The sequence below is a fragment of the Balaenoptera musculus genome, chromosome 12 (assembly GCF_009873245.2).
Source record: "Balaenoptera musculus isolate JJ_BM4_2016_0621 chromosome 12, mBalMus1.pri.v3, whole genome shotgun sequence".
NCBI lineage: Eukaryota > Metazoa > Chordata > Mammalia > Artiodactyla > Balaenopteridae > Balaenoptera > Balaenoptera musculus.
In genome coordinates, this window is record NC_045796.1 from 9,036,532 (window position 1) to 9,061,403 (window position 24,872).

At 45.0% G+C, this 24,872-nt stretch overlaps 1 protein-coding gene across 2 annotated transcripts in view; it reads left to right on the top strand.

Annotated features, from left to right (window-relative positions):
- Window positions 1-634: 634 nt before the first annotated feature.
- EZR (ezrin) overlaps window positions 635-24,872 on the top strand; it is a 48,590-nt gene continuing 24,352 nt past the window's right edge. Inside the window, exons 1-2 of one of the 2 annotated variants that reach the window (XM_036872033.1) lie at window positions 635-774; window positions 1,726-1,812. In XM_036872033.1, coding sequence (XP_036727928.1) covers window positions 1,801-1,812 — 12 coding nt within the window. In that variant the 5' untranslated portion in view covers window positions 635-774; window positions 1,726-1,800. Of the gene's footprint in view, window positions 775-1,651; window positions 1,813-24,872 lie in introns of those variants that run through there. The other variant, XM_036872032.1, reaches the window with a different exon arrangement.

Here is a 24,872-nt window from a genome sequence, read left to right on the forward strand (position 1 = left end):
TAATTCCTAGAACTTCTCCCTGTGGAGATTTCTTTTCCAATAAGCTTTGTGCTAGTAAAATCAAAAGAGGACACAAGTGTGTCCTTTAACCAAGAGCGTTCGGCGATGGAGCGCCTTCTAATGCTTGTGTCCTCCGCCGAATCCGAGCGCGGAGGCGGCCACGTGCGCGGAGACACAGCGGCCAGGTCCCAGGTTCTCAGAAGCCCGTCTCGGTCCCGGGGCAAGGACAACAAAATGACCTGACCACGGGACAGCCCGACGCCAAACGGCCCAGCACCTCCTCGGTGGCCGCCGGCCGGTTCTTCCAGGCTTATTTACATTTTCTTGCTCTTCCTCTGTCCACTACGGAACAATCTCACACTTTACATCTACCCTCGGGAGCTGAGTCGAACTCGGCGAAGTTCTTCTCCAAGGGCAAGGGGAAGGGCAGCGAAGCGGGAGAGGTCTTTACGAGCGCGGGGTGGGGGGGGGAGGAGCGGGGTGGAGGTGGAGGGCACCCCCTCCCCGGGTCTCCGCGGCCCTCTGGGGCGCCGGGCGGGCGGGGCCGGGGGAGGCGGGGAGCGCCCCCAGGCGCGGGGCCCGGCCGCAGCCATCTTGCCCGCGAGCCGCACCTCGCAGGTCGGGCGGGCGGGCAAGCGAGCGAGCGGGCGGGGCGGTTAGGGGCGCCGCCCCGGAGCCCCGCCCCGCCCGGGACTCTCGGGAGCGCGGGCCGCGGGCGCACTGCACCGACGCACAAACAGCGGGGAGCGTAGCCGTCTTCTGCCGGAGCTGCGGGTGAGCCAGCCGCGCGGTCCGGGGTCGGCGGGCTGAGGGGCCGGGACGGGGGGTTCGCGCCACGCGCTTCGCGGAGGGGACAGTGGCCGGAACTCGACGACAGGTGCGGCGGGGAGGCCGGCGCGCGAGCCCAGGACCGGTGGTCCCGACGGGAGCCGGGCTCGCTCCGCCGCCGGCTCCCGGGGTCTCGGGCCGGCGGAGTCCCGAGTACGCGGTTCTCCCTGCGGCCCAAACACACGGCAGGTGAAGCTGAACCTGCCCGCGTGGCCGCTCCGTCTGCTCCGCCACCTTCCTCTTTCTGCTCTGCCCCCTCGGGTCCCTCTCCCAAACGCCAGCGAAGCCCGGGCTGCGTGGGTGCGCCCCCTCCCTCCTCGCCCAGCCGGGCGGCCCTCGCCGCTCCCGGGCGGGGACAGTTTTCAAAAAGTGTTTCTCAAAGGTTTGACGGTTGCGGTTTCAGTCTTGGGGCAAACGGTTGCTTCACAAAGTGAAACTTGCAGTCTTCTGGGCTCCAGGCTGGCTTCCCGGAAGCCCCGAGGAGTACCTCGGGGGACCGGCGCCCCGGCGCCCCCCGGCCCGGTCCCCTCCCGGTAGCCCAGGCCCAGCGGCCCCGTGCCCCCTCGCCGCCGGCTTCCCCGCCAGTCCCCGCCTGCCTGCGCGCTCTGCGCCGAGGTCCCCTCCCCGCCGCCCAGGCTCCGCGCTCCCCACCCCGCCCCGCCCACCCGGCCCCCTCCCCGCCGGGTGCCCGCCCCTCGCCCCGCGGTCCCCCGCAGCCCCTCCGCGCAGGTCCCGCCCGCCCGGCCCGCCGTAATTGCAGGTTGGGCGGTGACTCATCCCGGCGCCCGCCCGGCCGGTTCTTAAGCAGCAGCGCGGGGTGGGCGCCGAGTCTCGGGGCGGCGGCGGGAGCAGGAGGAAGGCTGCTGGGCGCTCTAAAGGGGTTTCCTCTGCCTCTAGGTCGGGAAAACCGTTGCAGCTGCTGCTGGAGAGTGTGTTTCTGGGAGACTGAGAAAGACCCATCAGGAACCGAAAATGCCGAAACCAGTAAGTAACCCAGTTTCTGGGCGGGGTCGGATGCTTCGGGCATTATTTTCAAGTGGAGTTACCTGGGCGAGGTGTTGGGGCCTTTTTTTTTGTAGAATAGAGCTCTTTTCTAAACGGACGAGAGGGCAGGAGTAGGGAATTGTCTGCTCTCTTTGTTATTAGTTGGTCCTTTGTGGAACTCCTGGAGAAAACAAGATTATGGTGCTTTTGTCTCTACAGCCTTGTTTGCGAGCCACCTGCCCCGCCCCCAGTGGTTTGGGTCTTTTATAAAAATTAGAATCCCCTTCTACGCGGTTTCGGTCTGTTTAAAACCTGTATTCTAATGCAACTTGGAAGTTTCTTAAAAAGAAAAGTCGTCTAAATCGCAGGGAGAGTCAGGTGGCTTCCGACGGAGCACGCCAGCTCCCTTCGAGGGTCTGCAGCCAGCTGCACCCCAGCTCTTCCTTTGGCGCTTTAAAGGGCATCCGGCAGAGGAGACGCTGTCCTTCTGGGGGCAGCTTCGTTCCAGTGCATTTTACGACAGGCCCGTGAAGCTGTGCTCTGTTAACCCGGGAATGTGCTGGTGGCAGCAGGATTCCTATCTGAAAGAGGTTTAGTAATGAATTTGAATTGCAGATGAAGGAAGGTAGCCCTGGAGTTTGATTCGGAGGCTCCTGGGCTCTAGTCCTGCACTGCCGGTGCACATCGTAAACGTCAGCTGACTGGAGCGCTGCTGTGCCCCCCCCCACCTCTGTCCCCCTGCATCTGATTATGTTGTGGCCAGGCTGGGCTTTTTATAAGGCTTTCATTTAAGTTGTGGGAACGAGGCAGGTTCTTTGTGACCAGCATTTCTTAGAAAGTTGTATCTGTTTTACCAGCTTTAACACAGGTGAACTGGTGGCTAGATATTGGGGAGAAGATTTTGGAGTTTTGAATCACGGTGGAGAGAATATCTGGATTCATGAAAAACTGCAATAAAAGATACACGTGGAATTTATTTCTTGTTTTTCAAACGAGTTGGTTCTGTAGTCAGTGCTTGTGTGTTTTTTCTGCTGTTAAATTTTAGATTCTCTAAAAGGAGTTCTTTATTAATAAAGTTTTACCTTACTGTTAGGTTAAATAAATTACTATGTTAATATGCTAAAAGATTCAGAAGCCAATTGAGCTTTTGCCTAGGTTACATCATCAAGATGATTCATTCGTGATGCAGAAAATTTTTCTCCTACACAGAATTCTTTTCATTTACAATTTGCAATTGGCATGTGACGTTCAGGGTTTACAATCCCTGTGATATAAAACAGACCTAAGCACAGCGTCTTACTCAGGGCACAGTCCTGTGCTGTATTACACAGAGCAGTGATCAGGAGATGACCTTTCCTGGTGTAGTTTTCTTTATTTCATTAAAAGAAAAGATGCAGAGTTCAGCTTTTAAAATATCACTCAGAAGAAAGTCAGTAAACCTGTTTCCTGTCACTATTTTTCTTTCTCATAAGGATTTATAGTTTCTTTTATTCTTTTTGTCTTTTTTTTTTTTTTTTTGGTAGTAAAATTTACATTAACATACAGTTTACCATCTTAATTATTTTTAAGTTACGGTTCAGTGGCATTAAGTACATTCACATTGTTGTGCACCCATCGCCACCATCCGTCTCCAGAACTTTTTCATCTTTCCAAACAGAAACTCTGTACACATTAAACACTAACTTCCCATTTCCCCCTCCCTCCAGCCCCTGGCAGCCACCCCTCTACTTTCTGTCTCTGTGAGTTTGACTCCTCTAGGTGCCTCATATAAGTGAGACTACACAGTATTTGTCTTCTTGTGGCTGGCTCACTTCACTTAGCATGATGTCCTCAAGATTCATCCATGTTGTGCTGTGTGTCAGAATGCTCTTCCTTTTTAAGGCTCTCTTTTTATTTCTTAGGGCAGGTATGTTCTCATTTCATTTGGCTTTGAAGTTCCTTTATGATGGATCAGAAAGTTGGAAAATGTTCTTCCGACAAAGTGAAGATAGTTGTTGAACTGTTAAGGAAGGATAGTAGGCATCCTTAACTTGTAACATCTTTGTATGTTAGGGTCCCAATAACCAGAGTAAGATTTTGAAAGACTATATTTTGTATATTTACAGTTATTTCCAGGTGGTATTGTGAGGTCCCCTTTTATGTGAGCCACAGCTGTTTTCCATCGGAAATTTCTACCTGCCTCCTTTTTGGTGGGGGAGGGTCTTGGAGATTTTGCCTTGTAAAATGAATACACTTAAGTCTTTCTCCATGTGAATCCTATGAGGGCCACTCCAGAGATCACTAAGAGCTTACTGGTTGATAGGCACTTCTAAGGCTGTTACAGAGTATCTCATTTTTGTTACTGTTGTTTTTTGCTCCCTCCTAGATGTTAAAGCTGAAGCATCCAATAACAAGCTCTATAGATGTGTCCTTTAAACAAATGGTTATTGATTCCTATTATTCAAGCCCAGATTAAGAATTTTGTCCGGTGGCTTCCCATGATGATTTTTAACAACAGGATTGAAGGCAAACCATAAAGGTGGCTACGTCTGCGTAGTCACGGTTTGAGTCTCCTCCAGACCTCTTGAATTTGTCAGGCAAAGTATTGTTGATTGGTATGTCTGAACAGAGTCAGTGGATGACTCTATTTGTAAAACAAGTATATAAATGAAATAATATTTACTTGCTGTGTTTTCTCTTAATACTGCTTCTGCGATCACCACTTGTTAAAAGACATTGCACGTCCACACGTTCAGTGAGCATCTGTCGCCCCGGCGCCAGGCGCAGGGTATCGCACAGACGGTTGCAACAGATCTTGTCTTTGGGGAGCTTGCAGTCTGGGACCCAAGCCCAGACACAGGCAAACACTGGAATGGGAGCTGGAAAACCCGCTGGGAGCCATCCAGGAAGGAAAGAGGCTTAGGTAAAGTGTGACACAGCTGAGAGGAAAGCCACCGGTGCAGAGATGGGCAGGCAGACTGAGAAGTCTTGCTCGATCCCCTGGGGCGGGTCCCCCCCGGCGCTCCAGGGCTGTGGTCCATTGCTTTTCCCAGCTGCTCAGGGCTCTACTCTTGTGTGATGGGTAGACTTTCAAGGAGGATGGTTTGAGGTCCAGAAGGCGCCACGCTTTCTGCCCAGCTGGCCGGTTTGGCCTGGTGCGTCCCTGTCATCTGGGGAGGGGCATGGGCTTTGTGCCCAGGGCTCTGGCTCAGGAAGCAGCCCTCGTGCCCACGGTTCAGCTGAGGGTGCCCAGCGGGCTCCTTCCCCCTTCCTTCTTCCTTTCCCCCATACTCACTTTCTTCGTTGTGACAGAGAGGAGGCATGGGGCGTCAGGAAGGAAAACCACTGCAGTCAAGCTTAGGGATGAAAAGGGTGTTGTGCTCAAGGCCAAGCTCTCTTAAAGCTGTTTTCTGAGAAGTTTAGCCTGAACTGCCTTTAACTGGCACCTGTGGATGCCTTAGCTGTTCATTCCTAGAGTGTCGATACGGAAATTTCTAATGTAAAAGTAAATTTTCTCCCTTCAGTAGGAAAACTCTGAAAGTGTGTTCAAAATTCTGCCCTATGCCAAAATCTTAAGATAATTTCTGAGATGACCTTGTCTCTTGAGAATATGTATCCTCTTTCACTAAATATTTTAACACGGTCAGAATTCACTGAATATCCTAATGCTTCCCCCCGCCCCCTTGAGGAGCACACATGGGATCTGTTTTCCACGTGCCCCTCCTTCACCGCACGCAGATGGTGAGTTAGGCAGCTAAGGTTTTCCCATGTGGCGGTAAGGAGCGCTGGCTGGGGTTAGTCATTTGTCGTCACACTGGAAGGCACAGCGAGTGTGTCCGTACGTTCACGCGTTCATTCAGCAGACGTTTAACTGCGTTACTGTGCTGGATGTTGAGGCCGCCGAGGTGAGCAGACACAGAAACAGTCCCTGTCGTCATGGATTTACAGCCTGGTGAGAGGGACAGACTGTAGTCGTAGAATAACTTGGATACGCGATGGCGTGTGCGTAGGGGGAGTGCTCATCGGGGGTCAGGAACGCACCCCGACACACGTCGTGACTGTGCTGAGCGATGTGAAGAGCGAAGGGGCGTCCTCCAGGTGAAGGAGGGAGACAGGGGACATACCCTGCAGCGAGACGGGAAACGGCTACATGAGGGCTTAACTTGGGGAAGCGCTGAAGGGTTTTGACTGGAAGGAGGTGACCTGATCAGTTCAGCCTTTTGGAAGGTCACTGCAGCTGCCGTACCCGCATCAGCAGGAGGTGCTGGGCTGTGGGAGGTGGTGGCAGCCTGGACCAGGGCGGGGCTGCGGGTGGAGAGAAGCACATGTGTCTGGGAGGTGAACTTGATAGGACTCGGTGATAGATTGGACGTGCAGGGGCAGAGCCCGGTGTCGAGGCTGCCTTCTGGTGTCTGGCTTGCATAAGTGTTTGGCTGGTGGTGCCATTCACGAGATAAGGAACCTGGAAAAGGATGGGGTGTGGGAGGGGAGGTTGAGGGTTTGGTTTGTACATGTTGTTAATAAATTTGTGACTGTGATTGATGAAAGAACTCCTCACCTTCTTTCATTATTGTAACCGCTGCCCCCTGCCACAATATATACAAATACCAGACTTATTAAACGATAGTATTTTTAAATCCACATAGACTGAAAGTGATCCAGCAGCTTTCTTATGTTCCTCCTGAGTGTATGGACACACTATGGACACACATAGTTCAAAGTTAGCATTACTTTACTACAGGGTTCCCACATTCGGGTTACGCGATTATCTGGAGACGTGAAGCTTCCTGGTCCCTCACAGGACTGCTGAATCCCCATCTCTAGGGCTGGGAGGACTGGGTGTCTGTGCTTTAGGTCCCCAGACGGTTCTGATGCACCCCAGAGTTTGGGCACTGATGATTTCATAGGAAAAGGACAGTTTTTATATATTCCTCTCTCTCAGTGGGGTTGATGCTGGTGGTTGTGCGTGGGCAGCGAAGCCCAGCGCGCTTCCGGAGCCTCCGTTCAGGCGAAGGCTCTCACGCTCTCACGAAGGCGGGTACGCGGTCCCAGCTCCTAGCGCCACGGGTGCCCTCATTGGTATTTGGAACGCGGCCGAGGTGGGAAAAAGGAGATGGGGCTCAGGCTCCAGAAAGACAGGACCAGCTACAATGCACGAGAGAATCTCTCTGATTTGAACTTCTGTCTGCAGGGTGTCCAGTTGCAGAGCTTAATTTGGCAGTGACCAGCGAGCTTTCAAATTTTGGCTCTCTTTGTTTTTAAAGGGGAGAAAGAGGCCAACATTTCCTATTAAATGGCAGGGAACAAAGAGACCCCATTCCTTTGTCTTCTTTTCTTTCTTCTCTTATCCTTCCATGCCGGCCTCTCCTTTTAGTTACCATCCTAAATAATATTGTGATTTCTAACAACATTTTGAATAATTTTATTCGTACTTGCGGTTTGGGAAAGGAAAGCAACATCACTATTAGTGAATTATCGTAATTCTTTAATTTTTTTTTAACTTAAACTTTTGTGAATCTGACAATTTGGAGATTCTTTGGATGATTCAATATGCCTCTTTCTTACAGTATTTAGACATTTCAACTCTAATCTGAAGTAGTAGAATTCAGTCTTTCTTCAAAATCAGCGAATGCATTTTGAATTATCCTCTATATTTTATTTAATTTCAGTAGTAACTACACTTGGGATTCTTCAACTACTCCAATTAGTTTTTAATTTAAACACTACACAACACTGTAAAGCAATTATATGCCAATGAAGATGTTAAAAATATATATATATATTTATATAATTTAAACACTAACTGGGTGTCTGCCACTATTAATTAAATATGGAATACTTACTGAAGAGACCAGAAGGTTGCATTATTTTCCTTCTAACATGCTTAGTATCTATGGCTTTTGATGTAAAGAATAAAGATCTTATTCCAGCCTTCTGTAAATAGTTTTTTTTTTTTAAGAAAGAAAGAAAAATAAACATTGTGCTGTGATGTGAGTTAGAGACTTCTGACTATAAAGTGGAATACTTAATATATAATTAATATACATAATTTTTCCAAGTAAAAATGCAAAGAGCTGTAAAAAGAATAGTTTCATAATTAATTTACTATTTACCCGTACTTTGGCAAGGCATTTAGTTTCTGTGAACCTCAATTTCGTCATTTGTAAAATGGAAGTAAAAAAAAAAGTTTTTAAGTGAAAAGAATGTGAGATAAACTGAGACAAAGCTTATACCTATGAAATCCAAACAATGTATCTTCACATGCTGTAAGCTTTATTTATTTCCTGTGTGCTCTTTTCCCTTGAAACATATTTTACAAACTTTTCAGTGCAACCTGTAGCTAAAGCTAAGGGCTTTAGTTCCTGAGTTGCTATAAACCAGGTAAAGTTTGTCAGTAGATCTTCCAAGGGGAACAGCAACGTGAAACATTTGAGTTATTTAGTAAAAGGGAACACTGTATCTCCTTCTCATCCTCTGTGTCTTCTAGTTGTCAGTATTCCCTTGTAGGTCACACGGGTTCCTTCCTCATTTATTGAAGCCCTATTATACGCACTAGGTGCCAGGTCTATAAAAATAAATAGGATAGGTTTTTGCCTTGAAGGGATTCTCAGTCTAATAGGGGAGTCAGATATGTAAACAGAGAATTGCAGTGCAGTGTAGTAAGTGTGGTAATAGAGATACAGAATATTGTGTACCCTAGAGAGCCAGGGAATGCCTCCCAGCTGGGTGAGATTCTTCAGGTGGGTGTTGAGGGGTGCATAGGAGTTACCCTTCTGCCTTTGGGCACTGGTGAATTCAGGCAGCAGCAGTGGTCAGTTCTGTTTTCCTTGGATTATGATTCACATTGCATTCTCCAAGCCCTTTTAAACACCTATAGATAAACAGTAATGCTGTTTCAAAGGAAATGGAGAAGTGCATTAACATAATAATTATCTTTTTAACCTAATATACTTGAGAAAACAAACCTTAAAAGCAAAATGAAAATTTTCTGACCTTGATCCGACTTTTATTGATAAAAGAAAGGATGAAACTGTAATAAACAGTGTGAGACTTTGCTTTCCATTCTGTTAAATTTGAAGTCACTTTCCACAACCTAATTTTCTTTTCTGTTTTTGCCTGAGAGCTGATCAGTTTGAAACTGTCAATACCAAAAAAATTGTCATATCAGATATTGTAAATAATTGTTTTTACTTCAGGATTGGGTAGGTAAAGGCCACATCTGGCCATGGCCTGTTTTTGTGTGGGCTACCTAGCTAGGATTGGTTTTTTACAACTTAAAGGGATTTTTCAAAGCAACAAGAACAAGAACATGCAGCAGGTGCCAAATATGGCCCCCAAAGCCTAAAATACTTACTGTCTGGCCCATGACCGGAAAGATTTGCCAACCCCTGCTTTAGGATAAAAATAATTATTGTTAAGCCTTTGTTACAACCTTGTATATATTTAATGACTAAGCTGATAATATTTGGAAGCAGATCCACCCCATTGGTTCCAATTTTTAAAAATTTTTTGCTAAAGTACAAAGAACCTGTTTTGTTAGTCAGCGTCCAGTGCGTCACAGGCCTGAGCCTGGACATGTACCGTGAGTGCTGTCACCCAGGAGCGGGCATGGCTGGGGCTGAGGTCATGTTTTAAACAAGGCTGCTGTTCCGCGGGCCTTGTTTCTATAGAGAAGGTGGTAGTGTCTTGTGTCACATTTGCTAAGCCATTGTATAATGACAGATTTCTGGCGTATGCTAAAAGAAAGCAATTCGTACCTGATATTTGAGTTGGAAAGAGAATGGTAGGTGAATGAGTTGTGTTTTTATCACTGATCGTTGAAAATTAACTATTGTCTGTGTCTTGAATGTTTGCGTGTAGATAGTTTTATCATTTGACCCCCGATTGAGACCATTTTATCTGCAGTAGAGCCCCCTCACTGCCCACCCCTTACTGCTTTATTTACTTCCACTTATTTCTACCCATAACAGTGACAGATACTTGCTTCTTTGCTTTCTGTCTTTCCTGGCCACAAAGTGAGAAGCCAAGTGGTTTGGGGGGAAGAAAAGCATCATTATCTGCTTCTAGAACAGACTTCAAAGGCTTGCTTTATTGGCAGGCAGGTAAATATAGGGAAGGAGGATGAGCGAGCAGGTAAACAGGCCCGCCTCTGAGTGGGTGACCGACCTCGGGCGAGCATCCCAACCTCCCCGAGCCCTGCTTCCTCATCTGGGAAGCAGGATCCGAGGACCTGCCTGGCACAGAGGACAGAGTAAAGGTGGCCAACTCCACTTGTAACTACTGAATTCTAATCTGATTAAAAGCTTTCATACCTCATGATGGGCATTCTTTTTTTTTTTTTTTTTTTTTCTGACTTAGACTCGTAATGCAGTAGATTGGGCCTGCCCTTTCTCCTGCTCCCACAGTGAAGACCACCACATCCCTCCATAAAATCCATTTGTTCATTCAACAAGTAGAGTACCTACTGTGCGCCAGGTTTTTTAGGTCCTGGGGATACATTGGTGCACAAAAGGGGAGCAATACCTGCTTTCAAGACGCCCACACTGTAGTGGAGAAGACAGATACCTGCTGTCAGGAGATGGTGGGAGCTGAGGTCAGTTCTCATCCCGGCTTTGCCAAGAGGTACAGGTAGTTTTGTTCTTTTCACTGACTCTTGTTGCGTGAAGAGTTAAAACCATTGGGCAGAGTGACTTAGGAATGGGCGGAGTGTGACATATTTTTGTTTGTTTTTTTTGGTAAATCACTCTTAACATTGCACCATGAGCCAAGGTGATATTTCTCCAAGGACCTGTTTTCACGTAGGTTTGGTGATAAGTACGTCGTCGTTTGCCATACCTGCTTGGATTCTTCCATCATTTCTCAAGCATGTGGTTTGGTGAAATTTATACTTTTTGAATAATATTTTGCCTATTGCACCATTATAGCATCTGTAGGTTTTTTTATAAAATAAGTGTTAGAAGGATATCCAGTCTTATTCCTTACATTTTTAAAGAGAAAACTGAATCACAGATCACTTGGTAAAAGCTTAGGACAAATTTTAAATTGGAACCACCTCTTTATTTACGAAAATGTAATATGTATGTTAGCCTAGTATTCTTGTTGAGATGTTTCATTGCCTTGGTTACGTAATTATGGATGTTGTTTCTTGGGTGTTCAAGTATCAGCTTACATAATACATTGCTATTTGGGTGAGACACTTAAGTGGGACTTAGATGGGGAGATAAGGTGGGGAAAACTTGATGTTTATTAAGAAACTGGCCAAACAGGGCAGTTTGGAAATATAATAGGATGACAAAGCTCCAAAGGGCATTATATGCTTTGAACAAATCAACTGTAAAAAGAGAGTTTTGAGGCAATGGGGAACAGTTGGATATTGACTAAACTTTAAATATTAAGGAATAGCTTTTAATTATGTTGGCTATGAGAGTGGCATGGTGGTTTTATATATGTGTATGCTTATATATATGTGTGTGTGTAAGCTGAAAATATATTCATATTTAAAGTCCATTAGGGCTACATACCAAAGTTTTTACAAGTGAAATGATACACAATGGTCTTAAAATGTGCCAGCAAAAAAAAAAAAATGTGTTTCAAGTGGTAGAGTAAGTGAGTCAGGAAGGCTAGAAGAGAAGCAGCCGTGTCGAAGGTGGACGCAGAGCACACCTGTGGCTCATCGCACTGTTCTCTCTGCTTTTGCGAATGTTTCGAATTTTTCAAAATAAAATGGTTGTTTTTTAAAAGCACCTTATAGGGGTGGAAGGGAAAGATGCTGTCACTTTTCAAATCACCAAATCCTTGCGTCACTAGAGAGAGGAAGCGGGAAGGGACGCTCCTTCCCGTGGGGTCTGGGTTCCCGGGGAGCCCGCCCTGCCTGCTGCTGGGTCCCAGGGAGCAGTTCTCCCCGGATCCCCGGAGCAGAACCGCAGTCCTTAGACCTTTGGTGTTCTGACCAGGTGAGGGACCGATTTAATCCCACCTGGGCCCTCTCGCCCTCCACACACCTTTTATTAAAGGAGAGCTCTAGTCAGAATTTCGGTCGACTTGGAAACACACAGAACTGTTTGTTCCCGGCTAGTTCCGCTACGGGCTCTGTATTCCCACGATTTTTTTTTTGATGGGGGAGGGGGTGACCCAACTAGAAATAGGTCGTTGTCTCAATAGCAGCATTCTCAAAGCTGGAAATTGGGAGCGAGCACACTCAAGTGTGGGGCATTACTTAGTGGAATCGTATGCAGTCTGTGCTGGGACTGGGGGTGGGGGCAGGGTGTGAGGAGCTGAGACCTGCAGTAAGTGCAGCAGCCCAGGAGCTGCGGGGCCAGGTGGGCGAGAGGATTACTCCCAGTCAAGGAATTAGGTACATAATTATAATCCCACTCCGGATGTAGCATACTTGATTGTGGCAGAGTACAAATTGAAGAGGTCTTTTTTTTTTTTTTTTTAAACGTCATATAATTTCAGAGAGTGGCTTAAAAGCATAAATTCAGTTGAAGTGGGCTTATTCGAGCAGATTTTGTTAGCTGGCTGATTTAGCTTGGACTTTTAAAAAATAAAACTATTGGGGTCTTACTCTCTATTTTTGATAGATAGCAAAAGTAAAGACTTCTTGGTCAAGTTCAAATACATCTTATCTAAGCTCCTTATAGGAGAAATGTTCTTTAATACTGCAAAGTATTATGGCACATGTGATCTTAACTAGAGGCAAAGATTTATTTCAGAAATGGCGCAGGTGTTAAGTATGGCTTATTTTATATGCCCTTCCCTAAAACAGCAGGTTAGCAAAGGAATTATGTTGTTTTGACACTTTCATTCTTTCATAGGCTTTCCTCCCACCAGATTAGAAAACTCTTCACAGACTTCTAAATTTACAAAGAAAACAGTCCACTCCAGGTGGAATGAGGTTTAGTCTTTAGGCCTTTAATTTCCTATGTTTTACGAGCCTGGAATTAAAATCCATTGTACCATGTGATAGCCCTCTTGGCCCTGTCCCTTACTTCGAGTCTTTTATGGGATCCTAAGTTTGTGGATATAATTAACCTCACTTTTCAGTGAACTAAATCGGTGCTGAAATATGTATGACACACCTAGTGAAACTGAAATGACATACTACAGAATCAAGACTTCACAAGCTTATTAGATAGAGTGACCTTGAACGATAATTTATTTTGCCTGCCTTGGGGCAGGGAGGAGGAGAGAGGGATAACGATTATTTGTGTTTCTGGAAAGGAACAGTTTCTTTTGCAGAATGTAACATTCTCTGATTATGTGTTTACCCCTTCCTGTGGAAAGTGGTGTCCAAGTGTCCTAGTTTAAATTTACACACAGGGTGTATGTCACTCCCAGTGTAGAAGAAATCAGTTCCTACTTACAGACACTCCCAAAAAAAAGATCTTAAAAATCGACAACCAATAGGTGTCAGGAATATTATTTTTACATGCCATTAGCAGGTAAGGAAATCCCCACCAGTGTTACCCTGCAGCACGGATTTGGAACTTGGGTGAGAATGACAGTCCTTTCATTTGTCAGGTGCTTGGAAAGCAGTTTCTTACTGCCTTCAGTTTCCTCCTTCCAAAATTAGTGCCTTAGCCTGGTGAACAGTGGGGAGGGTTTAGCACAAGCTGTTTCCAAAACCCCGGTTTTACAGTAGAGGAGGGAACTGACCCTCTTTTTAGTGGGACTGTTCAGAAAGTTCCCTTCCAGCTCTAAGGTCATGATTTTTCTCTAGTTATATTGAACACAGGCAGGAGTGGTTTGTTCACTTTTTGTATTGTTAAGCAGGCTTGGCTGACAGGAAGTGGGTCTGGGGGCAGGAAGTGGCTTACTTTCAGAGGCTACAGGAGCTGTTTAGAAAGACTTGGGAGTTCATTTCATGTTCTCGAAATTATGCGATGGATATTAGTGGATTTGAGCCCTTCCTTCCGATCTATATCTATCTGTATATATACTTCACATAATTTTCACCCTGGAATTTGGAAATACAGACTTTTCCATTCAAAAGTTTAAAGCCATTGACTTATATTGAAAAATACAACTTTAGGACTAACATTTAAGAGCTATACAAATATAAATATTTTTAGTAGGTAAGGAAATCGCATAAGCCTTTCTAGGCCGCAGTTTCTCAGCCTTTAAAAGAAGGTAGTCAGACTAGGATAACTTTTTACCTCTCACCAAGCAATACCCATTTAGAGTCACCCTACGAAATAGTTACCCCTCCTCCCTTTTTTAATTATTCTACCTAGAACATATACATGTCTACAACATAAAAACAGGATATAAAATATAACATAATGTAGATACCTGAAACAAAAGTCGTTGGGAAATTCCAAGGCCCAGCTTTCATGTTTCACTCTGCCCTGTTATTATCCACAGCATATAAAGGACTTAGCTTTTACACTGTAAGCTTAGCCTAATGGTGGTGGAGGAGAGCAGTTTGGAAAAGGAGATGAGGGGTACTTAGTGTTGGTTTTCATGGTTAACTTTAAGTTATCCTCAGTACTCCTTAAAGTGATATTGAATTCTCTGTAAAATGAGGTAAGCGCCTACCCTAGGGCGTCGTGATTCTCGGAAGACGTGAGCTAAGAAACTGCTTACAGCTGTGTGGTTTATAATAGAGTCAGGTTGGCTCGTTCGACATTGAACTCTGTAGTTACGACCTTACTTTTCATTAGTGATTAGCAGCTGGGCGGACACTAAATCCGTGGCTGCTTTTTTACACCTGCGTGGAGAAGGCGCGGGAGGGGAGGGCAGGATTGCTGGAACCCCAGAGGTTGATGACCTCGCCCGAGGCACTCGAGTGTGGTAGGTTAATTCCGTTTCTTGATAGATGTTACCTACAGGGAATCTGGAGTTATTCTCATAAACTGTGAGCACCAGTCCACACGCAGCAGAGCTTGAATCTTCCTGCCGGGGGAGCGACCACTGTCACGAGGGTTGAGTACCTGGAGCTCTGAGACGGACAACGGGGAGACTGGGAGCAGCCCTGAGACGGACAACGGGGAGACTGGGAGCAGCCGGCGCAGGCCTCACGCGCTCCTCCTCGGTGGCTTCCCGAACTCCGCGGTCCCGGGAATAGCACCAGTCCCTGACTCCTAGGAAGCGAGGAGTAACGGGAACGCCGGGCCAGCAGCCCTCGGACCTCCTTAGGAGCTGTCTCGAGTGGACTCTTGTCAGCCCTAACATTCGCTGGTTTTATTATTCCTATTACTGTTATTGCCTATTACCAGGCAATCAAAGGCTGGTGTATTTATTATCCTGGTATCGTACAATTATATGAATACTTGATGAGAATGTGAGTTTTTGTGTCTGTCCTGCCCATCTGTCTTGGTTGGCTGTGCTACAGACAAAATGATGGTGCACGGAATTCTTACTGCATCGCCTGGCAGTTTGTGTTCTGATTAATTCCGTAGACTTTTTGCAAGATTTGTGGAGCTAGATGGCCAGTTTTCTTTGGCATTTGAAAATTTTTCCGAAGCCTGACAAGCCAGTTTCTTCACCTTCACTCAGTTTCTTCTTTAACCTCAAAAAAGAAGACAGTAGATAATGATGTGATTGTGTTTAATTTGAACTTAAGATACAGAAGAGCTTGAAAGAAAGGACTAATTTTAAAAAGTTATTATCCATTGGTGGTCAGGTTTGCCATAGCGTTATTTTATTAATAAGATACACTGTTATTCACACCTTCTCTAAAGGTCTAAAGTAAACCTCAAGAAGTCTGGTGTTAAGCGCTCGAGCTTACACATGGACCCCTGAAATTTCTAACTTTGAGTCCAGCTTGCCTTCAGGCACATGGTGACATGTGGCTACGCTGTTGGTGGCAGCATTTTAGAGAGAGACCGATGCCTCCCTCTTGAGTGACAGCAGAGTTGATGTCTTTGCCAGTACAGCCAGTATCAGGTTACTATGGACTTGACTCCATTTAATGAAAAATTGTGTTTTAAGAACCACATTTCTATCTTACTTGTCTTCTCTCTGTATAGTGTTTTAATATTTTGACATATTGGTTTTTAAATTTATTTATTTATTTTTGGCTGTGTTGGGTCTTCGTTTCTGTGCGAGGGCTTTCTCTAGTTGCGGCAAGTGGGGGCCACTCTTCATCGCGGTGCGTGGACCTCTCACTGTCGCGGCCTCTCTTGTTGGGAGCACAGGCTCCAGACGTGCAGGCTCAGTAGTTGTGGCTCACGGGCCCAGCCGCTCCGCGGCATGTGGGATCTTCCCAGACCAGGGCTCGAACCCGTGTCCCCTGCATTGGCAGGCGGATTCTCAACCACTGCGCCACCAGGGAAGCCCCGACATATTGGTTTTTATTTTGACCTCTCCATGCTTAAAAGAATGGTGTATGTAACAGGGTGTTTTCTCAGCTGCCTTTCTTGGATAGAAAGGACACTTTAAAGTGGACACACTAAAGTATCCACTTTAGAAGTTGGACACTTCTAAAGAACTGTATGCTTATTAGAAACTATAACATGTAAACTATGGTCATTGGATTTTTAATGGCAACTGCTTTTATAGAATTTTGTTGTTTATATAAACAGTGTTACTGGGAGCAGTGTTGCACATTTAACGAAGACAAACATTCATTTTATTTAATGGATAGAAACAAACTTATCTCTACTAGCCATTACCGTGACAGCCTGTAAAGGGTTAGTGATATGGACAGAGAAGAGCTAAGAAACAAAATATCCACTTGCTTTTGAGGCTTTCCGACTTGCCTTCTAAATTGGCTAAATTCACAGGTCTGCATTTCTACACTAAGCTGATTAAGGTTTGCTGAGTTAATGGTAATGTTTTACAGAGGGTGGTTATTATTTGTAAATGACCACTGTGTCATAGCTAATGCTGTGATTTATTGAGTTGGAGTATTGTTCACGAGACTGATTCTTATCTTAAAGATAAGGCGCTCAGGATCCAAAGAGAGTACAAAAATAGGCATCCCTCTGTAGAGATACAGTTTCATTAAGAAAAACCTGTCTCTGCGAGTTTAGGTCTAGTACTGAACGAAAGTCTAGTAAAGGTATTTTCACATAATGGAGTATAAATAGTAGCGGTACATACATTAGTCTTGCCAGAAGGAGTCGTGGCTGTTCGCTTGTTCAGGATCCTAGCCTAGCCTCTTTCCCTGAGAGCAGGGTCTGTGTGGGTGTGGCCTTGCTTATGAGCTGGGAGGAGCTGAAGAGGGATGGGCCCATCCCAGCCTCCTGAGTCAGAATCTCTGGGCCTGGGGCCCAGGAAACTGTTTCAACAAGCTCTCCAGGTAATTCTTTTGTGTGCTCAAGTGTGAGGAGCGCTGAGGGCCTGGGGAGAGTAGCGTATGAGATGTGGCTGGCCTGGCCGTGCTTCCTGTGCACTTGCTCACAGACACCAGCCTTCATGAAGCGTTTCTGGTATTGCCGCAGTGAGCAGGGCTCTGGAGGGGTTAATGTTAATCCAAGAAAGCAAAATACAAAGATAGTGTTCCGTTAAAAACATTTTTTTTTGGTACTTTAATTGGGTGCTGGGCGATGGTGAGCTCGGCACCAATTGGAGTTAAATGTGAAACAAGACTCGGTTTGCTGCTCAAAATTAACAAGAGCCTGGGCTCTCCCCTCTGCCCCGTGGGAGGGCTGCTCCCCGGAGCTGGCTCCTGGTGTGTAAGGGAAGGGGCTCACCACAGTTGCTGCGGCTGGAATTACTGCTGGCCTCAGGGGAGTGAGTGTGCCGGTGGAGGAGACGGTGTTTCCTGCTGTGGTCACAGCAGTTTGTTTGGCAGCTGGCACCTTCTTCCTGAGAATGTAGCGTATTTTTACTCACAACTTAAATGAAACAGTGAACTTAAGTTGAATTTCAGTTTTAAAAAATTCATTTTCTTTCATCTTCGTTCGCCCCTAAAATTTTTTTCTTATCAATTTGAATACCAAATTGACCATAGTCTAGTTCAAACGACTTGTTTCCTAGCTGTTTCATATTTATAATCACTAAAGCAACACAGAAAATAAGATCCTCAACCCAAATGTCCATCAGCAATGAATGTATATATAGACAAAAGTGAGATATCCAGATAGTGGAATATTACTTAGCAGTAAAAAAAGGAATGAAGTGCTGATACAGGCTACAACCTCGATAAAGCTTGAAAACCTGTTAAGTGACAGAAGCAAGTCACCAAAGACCACATAGTGCATGATCCTGTTTATATGAAATGTCCAAAATAGGGAAATCTATGGAGACACAAAGTAGATTCTTGGTTTCCAGGGCTGGGGGGAAGGAGTACTGGGAGTGACTGCCAGCGGGCATGGGGTTTCTTTTTGGGGTGATGAAATGTTCTAAAATTAGATAGTGGGATTGGTTGCATAACTCTGTGAAGTTGCTAAAGACCACTCAGTCGCACATTTTAAATGGGTGAATTTTATGGGATGTAAGTTATATTTCAACAAAGCTGTTGTAAAGAGTAATGACTCGATGATGAAAATCAAAAGACAATATCGTCTCAATAATTATTCAATTAAGTGAACCAAAATAGCATCTGAAGAAGCTTTTATAATTCATTTCAGTTGTGAGAATCTTTCCTCATCATACTCCCCTGCGTTTCTTCCCCCATTTGTGGGAGAAAGTTTACCATACTACTTCCCTGTCAGAGCCTTCCGAAGTATTTGAAAGGTCTTACCCAAATATTTGAAAGCTGTAGAAGTTGCTGAAGTGGCACCTTCAGAAGAGGGCTGGAATGTTGGAAAACAGCATTGCCATTTTAAATGATTATGAAAGGTCAAGCTCTCAATGTAATCTTGGTGGTGCTTAGATAGTTCTACTCAGACTAATTTTTGAGTAAATGCAGGTGTGATAATACAGGGATTAATCTGTTATCACTGAATCCACTGCCTGCAATTCAAACATTCAAATGTTACTGTTTGAATTTCCCTTTCATGGTTTTCCTGATTCTTCGTGCATAGGAAAAGCACTGCAAACTTTTATTTCCCCTGCGGTGTTCTGGCTACTACAACTGTCTAAGAAGATGTAAAATGGTTGCTCGTCTGTAAAGTTTGTGGAAGAACTTGTCTTGAACTGTTCCCTCCTGTCTTGGTCTTTAGTATGGTTTGAATTTATTCTGTAAAAAGTGTGATTGGGGGGGGGGAGGTTTTCTTAAACGAAGTTTAAAGTAGTTCAGGAGGAAGTAGACATTTCTCAAAGGAGAAATTGAAGAACTAGATTTATTTGCCAAAATGAGGAAAATAATGAGTGAGATAATTTGACAGCCAAAAAACTCAGCAATCATACATGGGTTAGAAGTAAAATACAGTATTTTATTGTCAACTCAGTATCTTTTCTACATCTCTCAGACATTTAGAAGGCATTTTAGATACCATTTTGATAAAATTAAACCGAGAAGACTCAAAAATCATGTTCTTCCAAAGTGTATTCTGAAAAATACTGGTCCTTTGGGATATTCCATGGAAAAAAACCTGTAGGCAGAAGAATCTGGGAGACCTAGACTAAGGCACCGTCCTGGAATTTCACAATTTGCATTAATACTGCAAAGACTCTCAAAGCCTTTCAGTTAAAGAAAGAAAGAAAAAAAAAGAAATAGAGAACCTTAACCTGCATGACCTGAAAATACTGCCTTCCCACCCGCCATGCTTTGTCCCTCTCTCTTTAAATTCAGATAATTTTGCAGAAACTACACAGCCACTGATTTGGATGGTGTCAGAAGCCACTCCTGTAATTAAGCTATAGAATGTTAGAAGATCCCTTACAGATAAAATCATTTCTATTTTATAAAGAAGCAGGGAGTGCCTCCTTCAGACTGGGGCTAGGCCGGGAGGCGATCCTGCCCACCGCCTGCTGTCAGGCCTGTGTTCGTGATTGCCCAGCAAAGCGGGGGCGGTGGATTTATTTGATTTTAATAGGGTGAATTGTTATTGAATTTATATTTTTAAAAAACAGATCGGGGTTTAACACCTTTAATTCCCTTTTTTTTTTTGGAAAAAGAGCTGTCAGTTGCATTGGAGCAATAAAACCTGTACTATCGTGTGTCTGGTTAGAGAGTTACATCCCCGTCCTTGGAAATGTGAAAACAGGTGTGAGCTTTTTCCTTTGTCCATGAAAACAGCCTCCCAGCCGGCTCGTCATAGTGTCACGCAGTTACTGACTTTCTCATGAACCTTCCCATTCCCTCCGCACGTGCACAGCTCTAGCTCGGATTGCATCTCACCTTTGGGCCTTTGGACTTCAGACCGAGCATTTCAGAGCTGGAAAGGACTCAGGTCATCTAACCCAGACCCTCTCTTTGCAGATCAGGGGGCTGAGGCCCCAGGGAGGAAGGCCTCCGCAGGTCACCGTGCCGGGGGGCCTCGGGGCTCCCGTGCTCTCGCCCACTGTTCCGGGGATCGGTGAATGTGGCTGGTCCTCAAAATCGTTTGAGTGGCTTTTAAAAAATACAGGTTCTTGGGTTGAGGCCCAGAAACTCAGGTGTTTGAGAAGCTGCTCTGGGGATTCTAATGGTTAGTCCCGAAGGACTGGGGTGTGTGGCATCAATTTGAGGGCCACCTATTTAAGTCGTAGGCGGCAGGCCGCCCCCGCCCCAGGAGGCACTGACTGGCGTTTGTGGAGGGCGTGAGCCCCGAAGGCATGCACGGTGCCCACCAGCGGGAGTGGGCTGGGAACGGAAGGTGAAAGCTGTTATGGTCCATCAGCATGTTGATGGTAGTTTTGAGCTGAGCTAACCCATAATGAGAGTAGCAGATAGAATTTTTAAAAGAGTAGATTATTAAGCAGAAGGAGATTAGGGAGTGTTAACAATTAGGTGTTCATCATCTTCATTAACTAAGGCAAAGGTAGGTAGGTTTATGTGTTGAATCCTGATATTAAACAAGATACGCAGTGTATAGTTAAGTGGTCTGGTGCAAATACCTGTGAAACACCAGTCATTATATTCATGAAAAAAAAAAAGTGCCTGGTGTTTTGCTTAAATTTAAGAAGTTTTACAGGCTAGTTTCATTAGTTCTTGTTTTAGAAATAAAACGAAATTCATTGCTATTTTTGTTTTTAGGCATTTGTCTCTTGCATATACGGATATTTTAGTAATAGATCAGGAACTTACCTCTCCTATTGAAATGAAAACTCCTACTAAGCTAGGCTACTATCAGAGGCAAAAAAGAAGAAAGATGTTTCTGCTAAATATGGTCAGTGTGAAAAACACACAAATACTCATTAAAAACCTCATTTTCCTCAAGGGGTTCAGACATCTTCAATACATTATCTTACTCTAAAATTCTGACCTAGTATATAGCTGTTAATGTAACTCTCATACTGAAACTTATGAATTTCCATTATAGATAGTGCAGTATGGTTATGTCTGGTTCCTTTTAGGTTCTAACATTTTGGAACTCTAACTACAGCTTTGTGCCATAGCTTCAAAAGGAGTAGCATTTGGAGGAGAGACATGAATTACTAAATTGTCATCTCCACCAACCACATGGTTCTCTGTGTGTACGTAAGGGGTTGGGGGTACATGGGCAGAATTAAACTTTTATCACCACTGCCCCCACCAAACAGAGCAGAATGTTAGAAAGGGTTTCAGTATTTTGACCAGCCTGGCATAAAACATTGCCCTTTCGGTGGGTAGATTTTAAATGACTAACTGTATGCTGTACACACCTGTACTGCACATTACTATGTGATTTTGCTGCCTTCAGAGAATATTGCCTTTGAGAAAAGTGTGTGATCTAGGGGGAAATACCAAGACGATAAAAATTGCAAACCATGTGCTTTTCTCCAGTCTTTGCACGTGGTTTTGGGTTTGTGTGGTGATACGTTTTACCCTGGACCTCCAGCTTTTCGTGGGACCATTCTCACATTTATCATGCATAACCGTACCATCCCACTTTATTTCTGTGGCACCACTGCAAACACGAGTGCTAGCTTTTTCCAAGTACACATTGAGTTCACTAAAAACAATTGATTACCAAGGAAACCTAACAGGATAATAAAAAGGAGAGTTGCGATTTAGGTATGTTCCCTTAATATGCCAAAGCCTGATTTCTTTTAAAGCCCCTGGATAAGTGGACCAAAACATGAATATAAATGGTCCTGTCATCTGAGTAAATGTTTCGTCTTAAACTTTGATGAAAGTTTATGCTGTATTTCAGTACATTATTACAGATCTATAAAGTTTAAAAGAATCTAAATAGTCTTTCTAAACAGGGACCTGCTTAACATGCTGCTGATTAAGGCAGTGCTGTGCTGTGGCCCTCAGTCAGGGTAGGAGCGTCCCCTTTATCCAGAGGGCATTTTGGGGGGGGGTGTGTGTTGGGGGGCTACTTTTAGAGGACTGGGGATACCTGTGTGTAGTGGGTGGGCTCAGGGATGCTAAACGTTCTGCAGTCCTTGAGATAGTCTTGCAGAAGGAACACTCGTGCTGGCCCAGAATAGCATTTTACCCCCGACCCCATGAGAGACACGAGCAGGGTAACTACTAGTCAAGGGACACGACCCAATCCTGCAGGGCAGCTTGGCTGGAGATCATTATTAACATGCTGTTCATTCGAGTGTTTAGCTTTCATAAGTTCTCCCATCTCAACCTTGGTCTCAAGATTGTAGATCATGCACTGTAAATGAAATACACATATATTCATTAAAATTACCCTGATTTTGTAATCTTAGGGGGTGTCTGAAAATGAAAATTTTGGTGCCTCCCCAGATCGGAACTGGGCGTTGCTCTTTCCGACGGGGCTGGTGGGCACAGCGGAGGGAAAGGCTGTCTGCCTCCCGACACGGGTCCCAGCCGTGCCTGCGACTGCAGCCCGAAGAGCTTAGCCTGATCGCTGGCTTGCCGGCTTTGTTTGCGGCCATACACCAGGCTGCAGGATTGCCTGGGTGTTGCAGCTCAGGGAGGGAAGTCCCTGGAAAGACCAGAGCAAGTGAAGCTGGGCGGGATGTCTCACTGGACCTGCTGATGGTCATTTTTTTTTTTTTTTTTTTTGCTTATTTTTGGCCGCGTTGGGTCTTTGTTGCTGCACGCAGGCTTTTCTCTAGTTACAGCTAGCGGGGGGTACTCTTCATTGCGGTGCGTGGCCTCCTCATTGCGGTGGCTTCTCTTATTGCAAAGCACAGGCTTCAGTAGTTGCAGCATGTGGGCTCAGTAGTTGTGGCTCTCAGACTCTAGAGCACAGGCTCAGTAGTTGTGGCGCATGGACTTAGTTGCTCCGCGGCATGTGAGATCTTCCCGGACCAGGGCTCGAACCCGTGTCCCCTGCATTGGCAGGCAGATTCCTTTTTTTTTTTTTTTTTTAATTTTTTTAATACCATGCATTTTCTTTTTTTTTCTTTTATTTATTTATTTTATTTTATTTTATTTTATTTATTTTTGGCTGCGTTGGGTCTTCGTTGCTGAGCGCGGGCTTTCTCTAGTTGTGGCGAGCAGGAGCTACTCTTCATTGCGGTACGCCGGCTTCTCATTGACGTGGCTTCTCTTGTTGCAGAGCTAGGTGCGTGGGCTTCAGTAGTTGTGGCGTGCAGGCTCAGTAGTTGTGGCTCGTGGGCTCTAGAGCGCAGGCTCAGTAGTTGTGGCACACAGGCTTTGCTGCTCCGGGGCATGTGGGATCTTCCCGGACCAGGGCTCGAACCCATGTCCCCTGCATTGGCAGGCGGATTCCCAACCACTGCGCCACCAGGGAAGCCCAACAGGCAGGCGGATTCTTAACCACTGCGCCACCAGGGAAGCCCTGATGGTCATTTTAAGTGCCTGTGATGGGAGGTGCAGTTTTTGCGGGTTGCACAGACCTTCCCAATACACTTAATTTTTAAGAAAGTTCACTTTCTACATACTACTGGCTTGTTACATCTAATCTCAGTAAAAGTATTCATTTTGCAGGTTCTTTGCTTTTTCAAAGAGTTGTGTGAACTTTGAGTCAAATATGAACCAGCTCAGAACCTTAAAATAGTTTTTTTCTAAATTCCTGTTAATGAGTTTGCAAAATGGTTAAAAATAGTGTGACGATCACTTTTTTATGTTAATTATTAGCATTGGTTTCCGGAGGTGACATTTTTTTCTTGGTCCTCAAATTTAGAGGTGATCGAGATGTAGGAGTTAGAGTCTGAAATCTCCTACGCGTGAACCTCTGGTCTCTTATATGCATCTTAACCAGGGTAGTGGCATTCGGTACACATTGTTTGGGGGTTCAGTTTCTGAATCAGTAGGTTACAGAGAAAGAAAAGCGTATCTGAGGCCCGGCATTTGTCAGCCCCGCATCCCTCCACTTCAGTTTCGAATGTGACATTCATTGTGGGCTTATGAGTGTAATTTAATTTGGAGCTGCGTTTGTTACAGAATATTTGACTTTGGGGCTGCTTTTCACATCTCATATGTGCCCTTGGAACCATAATTAAGAGAGAGAGACTTGCTTTGTAACAGCCATTTTGTGATTTCTTTAAATTATTGCTGGCAGGAAAAGGAAGAAACTTAGGTTTTTATATTTTAATAAACTTGAAGAATCTAAAATGTGCCGAGTCTTGCTTCTCAGTAAACTTCAGTTCTTTAATTTGTAGACTTGTGATTGGAGAGGAAACGTTTATTAAAATCTGGAGAATTATGCCTCACTTCTCTATATGTTATATCAGTCAGAGAACCTTTAAGACAGACTGTATATATGTAAAAGTATCTCTCAATCATCACAGTCTTGAGTGTTAGGGGAGAAATGATTTGTAAAGACTAATTTTTGTTCAAGTTAGACAGAGTCTAAGTATCCAGCCAAGGCATGACACACATTCGGAACTCACCACTTTTTAGTTCTTATATCAGGAAGCTAAATAATACATTTAGGGGACTTCCCTGGTGGTCCAGTGGTTAAGAATCTGCCTTCCAATGTAGGGGACGCGGGTTCAATCCCTGGTTGGGGAACTAAGATCCCACATGCTGCGGGGCAACTAAGCCCACGCGCCGCAACTACTGAGCACACAAGCCAGAACTAGAGAGAGAAACCTGCACACTGCAACAGAAGATCCTGCATGCTGCAAGGAAGATCCTGCGTGCCGCAACTAAGACCCGACGCAGCCAAAATTAAATAAATAAATAAATGAATATATGTATATATATATATTTTTTTAATAAATTTATTTAT